This window comes from Hypomesus nipponensis, chromosome 28 (assembly GCF_054491055.1).
Source record: "Hypomesus nipponensis isolate SF chromosome 28, ASM5449105v1, whole genome shotgun sequence".
Taxonomy (NCBI): Eukaryota; Metazoa; Chordata; class Actinopteri; order Osmeriformes; family Osmeridae; genus Hypomesus; species Hypomesus nipponensis.
This window is the reverse complement of record NC_140388.1, coordinates 12,167,219-12,175,000: the sequence shown is the minus strand read 5'-3', so window position 1 is coordinate 12,175,000 and position 7,782 is coordinate 12,167,219. Positions and strand designations below refer to the sequence as shown.

General features: G+C 43.9%; 2 protein-coding genes across 3 annotated transcripts in view; one reads left to right on the top strand and one right to left on the bottom strand.

The window, feature by feature from the left end:
• The window catches only part of svopa (SV2 related protein a), a 10,268-nt gene extending 7,012 nt beyond the window's left edge, over positions 1-3,256 (top strand). Inside the window, exons 13-16 of the mRNA XM_084695339.1 lie at positions 112-223; positions 534-615; positions 1,080-1,169; positions 1,405-3,256. Of these exons, the coding sequence (XP_084551465.1) occupies positions 112-223; positions 534-615; positions 1,080-1,169; positions 1,405-1,617 (497 nt within the window). The 3' untranslated portion in view covers positions 1,618-3,256. The remainder of the gene's footprint in view (positions 1-111; positions 224-533; positions 616-1,079; positions 1,170-1,404) is intronic.
• A 6-nt stretch (positions 3,257-3,262) lies between these two features.
• On the bottom strand, positions 3,263-7,607 carry LOC146220077 (D-amino-acid oxidase-like). Of its 2 annotated transcripts, none has more exons than XM_084694533.1 (12): positions 7,474-7,607; positions 7,063-7,280; positions 6,482-6,677; positions 6,277-6,391; positions 5,729-5,805; positions 5,494-5,559; positions 5,094-5,148; positions 4,702-4,806; positions 4,536-4,618; positions 4,205-4,322; positions 3,964-4,062; positions 3,263-3,734 (listed from the first exon to the last, which is right to left on the bottom strand). In XM_084694533.1, the coding sequence occupies exons 3-12, from the start codon at positions 6,673-6,675 to the stop codon at positions 3,612-3,614; spliced, it is 1,035 nt and encodes a 344-aa protein (XP_084550659.1). In that variant the 5' UTR covers positions 6,676-6,677; positions 7,063-7,280; positions 7,474-7,607; the 3' UTR covers positions 3,263-3,611. The 2 variants fall into 2 exon arrangements, with proteins under 2 accessions (XP_084550659.1, XP_084550660.1); XM_084694534.1 differs by having other exon boundaries at positions 7,082-7,280.
• Positions 7,608-7,782: the final 175 nt, after the last annotated feature.

Genomic DNA, 7,782 nt, shown 5'->3' with positions numbered 1-7,782 from the left:
TAAGACCCTTATAAGGTGCTTATTGACATTCATTTGTTACTAAGGCCTTGTTACCTGTGAACTAATGCTCATGGTTAGCACCTGGTGTGGTGTATCGCGTGACATGTGCAGGCCTGCTGGTGACGCTGTGGGCCATCGACCGTCTGGGCCGGAGGAAGACGATGGCTCTGTGCTTCTTCATCTTCTCTCTCTGCATGGTGCCGCTCTACGCCTGCGTAGGAAGGCAAGACAGCGTCTGTCGCACACACGTCCAGCTGTCACCAGAAACCGCCGTTAGATAGACGCTCCACGCTTCTTTGCAATTGTAGAAAAACTGGTTTTCTAGAGTGTGTGTTTTTCTGATGGAATAATTAAATGTGTTTCTTAGTGAGTGCAGGAAGTCAGTTTGTCCCTCAGTCCATGCTCCCCCAGCTTCCACTGGGTCAGTGTGCTGGTCCTGCCGTTTACTGACTTTGTGTTTCTGACTCTGCTGTGGTTCTGCTGCGGTTCTGCTGCGGTTCTGCTGTGGTTCTGCTGTGGTTCTGCTCCACCAGGACTTCCCTGACGGTGCTGATTTTCATCGCCAGAGCGTTCATAGCCGGAGGGTTTCAGGCTGCTTATGTCTACACACCTGAGGTCAGTTTTCTTCCCCCGCTACCTACCTCTCTGGTGTGTTCATTTACCTTCATCGCTCGTCACGTCTGAAACAGGATCAGGCCATTTTCACTTGTGGTCGACGGGAAAGGATTTTTTGGGGGTTTGATATAAAGTGATGCTAAATGCTAGCAACAATAAGCTGACTAAGTTCACTTCACTGGAGATATTCTGTTTGTCCAAGCCACGGTCTGCTGATATTGATAGTTTATAGAAATCTGTGGTCTCGTAGTGCCACTGCTTCTAAATAATCTTGTTCAGTTACCGAACAATCTCTAATAACCTTTGGAAGTCCTATCAGATTTTATTATTACCCTTTATTGCCCCACGGTCATGTAAAGCAGGTATTTTGAGATGGGCTAAAGATTACATTCATGTTGTATCTTAGGAATGTTTTGCGGAAGTGTTTCAAGCGTAAACACAGATATTGTTTGCTTCCTGTACAGGTGTATCCAACAGCAACCAGAGCGTTGGGTCTGGGCATGAGCAGTGGGATGGCTAGAGTCGGAGCCCTTATCACACCTTTCGTTGCCCAGGTAACGAAACCAACAACTTACAACCTTCACTTCGAATTCAATCTCATTTAAATTCAATCTCCACGACTCTCCCTTCTACTGCTTTTCATTGTCAAGTTGTAAAAATTCTGAGGTGACACAAATTATCTTCTAGTGTGCCTCAGGCATGAACATGTATATCGTTATTCCCTCCTAACATATGTAACAAGTACCTGTACCTGTACAAAAACTGCAAACTTAAAAGGTGAACTTGCAGGTGATGCTGGAGTCGTCTCTGTACCTGACTCTGTCTGTGTACTGCATCTGCTGCCTGCTGGCTGCCTTTGCCTCGTGCGCCCTGCCCATCGAGACCACCGGCCGGGGCCTCCAGGAGTCCAGCCACCGGGAGTGGGGCCAGGAGATGATGGGCCGGGCCTCCGCACACAGCCCTGGAGGCATCCCCCACTCCAGCTCCGGATCCCAGGACTGAGGGGCCGGCGGTGAGGGCCAACGAAGAGAGAGAGAGAGAACTGAAAGAGGAGAGGGAAGGCTGAAGGGCTGCCCTCGTCCATCTCAAGTCACGTGTCATTGCTGTGTTGCCAAGGCACCACCGTGGCTGTGGAGCTGAGAGGGAATGCACAGTGGTACCCAGCAGGATTCGACAATACGTATTTCTGGTTTTCTTCAACCATCATCACTGTCATGGCTTCATGCCAATGGACAAAAGTCAGGGTAGGGCCAGGGTCAAGCGCAACAGCCCTCATTAGATGACAAATTGAACGTGTTGAATCTTGGAAACGTGTTTTTTTAACTTCCGTTGTTAGGCAGTTCAGAAACATTAGCATTTACTTCTAAAATTACTAAAAACTAGTTTTTGGCCGTTGTATTTGAACCTGTTACGAGAATGTGAGTTTTGTGGTGTCCTGGGTGAATTCGCTGGCTGGTGACAGACAAGAGATGCATTCTACCTTCTATCACTCTCCAAGCTCAACATTTAAATTCACCATTTATGAAACTGAGCTCAGAATTAATAAAAACAGTTAGTGGAGAAAAACAAGTTACTTTTCAAATGCCTTAAAATATTGGACCTTATATTCAGTTTACGAATGAAGGATCCATTTAGGAAAGTCTAAATAAACAGCTACTGGGAATATCCTTTCAGCTTGTCGCACAGTACAGTACAGTTCATAAGACTGTGCACAAAACAAATTTAAAGAACTTCCTCTACCAATGCCCTAATCATAACATCAAGATGATAAACAGTAGTTTCTGGGGGACATCTAGCCCTAAGAGGGGGACACAAATTCACCTCAGTGTAAGCATTACTCAGTCAGCAGCAAGCATAAACATTCATTAACATATTCATGACATTTTTCCTCCATTTTTGAGGGTTGTGGTGTTATTTTTCACAGTGACAGTATTGTTGATGTAAATTGGAAAAAAAGAACTTGGATATTAATGAAGGCATATGCCAGCTGCTGCAAATCATGATATATATGCATACCATATATGAAGTGCTACTGAAATCTTTGAATGTAGAGTCAGGGAGCATTCACAAACAGTAGAGTGATGGTGAGAGGAACACTAACAATTGTAACATACTTGAATATTTAACCCCACTGATACGTCAGTTGTGTTATGTGATTATTTATCTACATGGGTGAAATCATTTTCAAGAAACATCTTCAACAAAGAATCAGCTTCAGGCCAAGTTACTTCTTAAAACCCCCGCCCCGAGTGCTTCTCTCTTCGTACATTTGAACATCGACACCGTAATATCCCGATTACTCACGTGTAAAAGTGCACACATACGTTATCGTCCTAGAAACACGTTAGAATGAAACGGCTACCTGACACAATGTCAAATCTGTTTATGCTGTATCGATACCTGGTTTGACTGTTGTGTTTGTTGTTGTTGGTATAAGTAAGCTGCTACGCGGTAGGACATTGTCCTGGCAAGAGACACATTTAAAAAGGTATCGTTACGGTGATGAACCTTGCACTTGATCAGCCAGATGTGTCATAATTACCTGCCCTTGCAATTTAGTGCTGCATCATGTCTGCACAGATTCTTGTCATTGCACTGGATGTAAATGTGTATATTACAATGATAAACTGTTTCAAAAGAAGCAGGCCTGTTCATTGTGGTTATTTATTTCTTCGTCACGTTGTTTTGGGTCACAGAACTGATTATATATATTAATACTGATAATAATTAATGCCAAACAAAATGGAATGCACTTCCTGTCTTTCAGCTGCTAACCATTTTTTTCCATCCCCCATTTAATTAAAAATAGTGTTAAAATACGATTATCCATTCTATACATACATTATTAATAATATATTAATAATATCATAATTACAGTATAAAATCAAAAAAATCAACTTCTGTCATAGCACAACCACGATATAACAGTCTTTAGTGAAGGCAGTGCAGAGGTCATAGCATCGTGAAGGCAGTGTCTAGAAACCCGTCCAAGGTCTCTACAAGCGAGACCTGGAGCTGTGATCCCGTCCCAAGGCCTCCCCGAACAGCCTAGCTGCCTCCTGGGCACAGCCTCTGTGGATTGTCAGGCCAAAGCCCCCGTGACCGTAGTTATGGATCACCTGGAAGAGAGACCCTCCATGTCAGTTATTTCGCTGACTCACGCCAGCAGCTTGGATATGCTGCGCTCTTAGAGCTTCAGAATCGGGTTTATTTAGCCATGAAAGTTCACACCAACAAGGAATTTACTGTGGCAGGAAGGTGCATATACATTAAAACATATAAGAATCTTAAATAAGTAGTGTACAAGTCTAACTAATACTAAAAGGTACAAAGTGTAAGTCTTCTCACCTCAACAGTAGCAGAGCCAACCTTTATCATCTCCCTCTCCACACGAACAGCGGAGCGAACAGGCCTGAGACCAGCCCAGTCCTCCACTATCCGGGCATGCTGAGGACAGGCAACAGGCAACAGGAACACAAAAACAAAATCTGTTCATATATCCTGCCTTCTCATCCGTCTGTGAGTTTCTACGGTAACCTACGGAGACAGAACTTCTCTCCGTTGGTTGGGTAGTCCGTCAGGTCATCACCTTCAGGCTGGGCTCCAGCAGGCAGGCTTTCTCCCAGATCTCCTTGTGGTCAGTAGAGTTGCTCTGCTCGCTCCAGTTCCCCAGCTGAAACAGCCCTCCCACTGTCACCAGACGACTCCTGCCACCAGCACAGGCGACACTGATCGTTATCCAGCAAAGCTAAAACTGAGCTGTGTGCTGTTAAGTACAGACGCGATGTGCGATGTATTTGAATCAGTATGATCGATGAATGAATCAACACAACGAGCAAAATAAATTCCTTTTGCGAACAGTAAAGAACACAAATGTGTCTTTTGGACTGAATGATTGGTGGTTGATGTTTGAAGTTGACCCTGGGATGATGTAGGGACTGTTGTAAGTCCCCCTGGAGAAGTTGTGGGTGAGGACCCAATGCTTCAACCACGGAGCGTCCACCTGGAACACACCCACACAGGTTCAGCTGGGAGGTGGACAGCCACTTCCTGTCATGTGACAGAACCTGACCTTTTAACCCTGACCTTAATGATCTGTCCACGGCCAGGGGTCAGTTCAGCGTCAGGCTGCAGATCCCCGGACCTCACCCCCGAGCAGTTGATGATGACGTCAGCTCCACTCTCTGAAAGCTGGGAGGGTATAGCTCAGTGGTTAGAGCACTTGACTGTAGGTCGAGGTCACAGGGTCAGATTCCCCCCTGCACAATATGTTGCCTTTGATAAAAGCGTCTGCTAAATGAATATGCTTTTATATTATGTTATTATAAAGCTGGTCTTAGTTAAATAATGAAGATGATTCAGATACAAAGGTTGAATGTCACATTTCTCAATGCAAGAAGTTTCATAATTAACAGGTTAAATAACTTTGAGTTCAGGAAACCCTACATAAAGTTGAACTTTTGGTAGAAGAGTCAAACCTCTTTGAAAGACTCGATCTTCCTCTGGTAAAACTTGACACCCCTCTTCTGTAACCTACAGTTGAGAAAAGAAAAGTAAGAAGTAGTGAGATTGTGCCATATGATCCTGTATATAGATAGCAACACGCTATCATGGTTATTGCTTTACAGACCTTCAGATATAAGGCCAGTATAATCCAACTGTCCTTATTTCACTATAAAACCAGCTGAGAACCACACAGTTAAACATTCATAGAACGTGTATTGCAGTTTTATTGTAACATTCATCAATGCACTCAACATACCTCCTTGTGTTGTGTTAACAACTGTAAGGATCTACTGTGTGAAAAGTTATGTCAAGTGAATGATCTAACAGGACCTCAACAGCTTACTGATAAGACCAGTACTGAATAACACTCACCAGTCCATCAGCCAAGGTAAGTAGCTCTTCCCCTCCACCATGAGAGCAGTGTTGAACCAGCCATAGCTAAAACATTCAGCAGATTAGCAGGGATATAATATCAGTGACCGTCAAAACAATGGAAACTGATAGGGATCCCACTAGTAACAGTACCAGGTTGCATTACCTTGTTTAGACAGCAGATATCATGACTTATGCAACACTAACAGCATGAACCACAAAAGCACCACAACACCTGTATCCTGGAAACATCGCCAGCTCTCTGTCGGTGAGTTTTCGGAACCCCAGCACGATGTCTTTAAAAGAGGGCTCCTGAAATGAAACTCTGTGGTTATCTTCACATTGTGGTTGTGTTGTCGTCGAGGTCTTCCTGGAGCGAGCAGGTCAGAAAGTGTGACAGCGTCCCTTACTTCTCCATCTTGCCAGTACTGGGGTTCAAACCTCTGACTCGCAAATGCAACTTCCACCTTGACTAACCCCGCTTTAACCAGCTAGGTGGGTGGTGATTATACTGAGAAGTGAGTTATCTGTTACACAAGCAGGGCGCAGAGTACTTGTTAGTTCTTGCCCCTCCTAAAAGAGGCCTAACAGCAGGCTGGGGCCTCCATCAATGCATATGTGTGTAACTAATTAGGCCATCTCTCTTTGTAAGGCTGAACAGTAGATGCTATTCAGAATGGCAGAATAGTTCTATTCACATACACTTACTGTGTATAAAAACGACTATAAACCTATAGACTATAGACTATGTTGCCCAGACAGTAAACCTGGTATGTTACTTACTGGTGCAGGTTCACTGCAGAGGTTGTATCCAGACTGCAGGAAAATACCCATCTTGACTGAATCAGGAGAACTTAAGAAGCTCAAAAGGTAGTCAAAGGTCTCCTTATTCCATTCACTACAGGTAAAGAGAGTCGGAGAAAGTGAGATTTTCTGCCGGGTGTAACCAACCTCTGCCTTGTCCGTGTCACCGGTAGAGATTCCTTACGTCTCCTTGGTGTTGCCCTTGTCATAGAGGTATGGTTGCCAGAAACCCGCCGCTCCATCGCTGGTGGTCAGGGGAGTAAAGCGGTCTGCGTAAATCTCAATCGTCAAAGGAGTGATGATGGAGTGGTACTGCTCGTAAATGCTCTGTGCCGTGGCGAGCCCAGACACTCCAGCTCCGATCACTGCAACTCGCATGTCTGCCAAAAAAACACTGTCACTGACGTCTCAGACTGTATTAGCAACAAGGTTAAAGTTTGTTTTACGTGTTTAAGAGCAAAGCCCAATTCAAGTGGTTTGTCAAATACTTAAAATTCAACATTCAGAAAACAAAATCATGATATATCATTGCATTTCATAACGATAGGCTAATAGGTCATTATGTGATTTATGAACACTTTTAAAACATTTTAATAGTTGAAGATCAATTGTTGGCTGCAGTCGCGTTGTGCAACAAGCAGTTACAGTGTAAACTTGTAATTCCATGGTTCTTTTAAGAAGCATTCTGCGATTGATTTTAGTAGCCTAGGTCTATGGAAAACGTATAACGCGCAAATCACTTAAAATAATCAGATGTTAATTCACCTTCGTCGTGTCTTCTTACCTCTCCAGTTATAGCCTACAATAGACTGAAGTTGAATGAGTTGCAAACTTGCAGTCCAAGTTCACCGCAGATCGCCCCCAATGGCAAAGTGGTCACATGGTCCAACACCAGTTTCAACCAGAATCGTTTAGAAACGAGAAGAGTCTCAATTAGCGAGAACCAAGAGCAAGTCTGATGGTCTCCGAGGTTTTGCCAAATCCTTGTGGTGAAACAAAAACTGATTACATTTGAAAGTGGTCAAATTGCAGTATAAACATTTTCAAAGTTATTCTCATTTCCGAACGCGAACTTTATTTTATGTTACAAAACTTATCGGGTTCAAAATCATATTTAATTCAAGTCATATAATTCAAGTCCTGATCTGAGTGTGAAATAGTATGATGATCGGTTACCTGGGGCAATTACCCCGGTCCGGGCCTCTACGAAATGTTGTTTTGGTTTGAGGATCATCTTTTTATGATGGCAACCCTTGAGTTTTCATTCCATGGCAGTAAACATCCGTTCCGACACATGACATGTTAGCCACAGTGCAGGTGTCATAAATCTGACGGCCGTCTCCCATCCAAGGGGATGTGCAACCAATTGAAACGCCGCATCACGACGGGGAAGCGCGCTCTACCCAGCCCGTGGGCCCGAGCCATGGCTGAATGCTGAACAATTTTCAAAGAACATTTGAAAACACCAAAAAACAGATTTTTTTT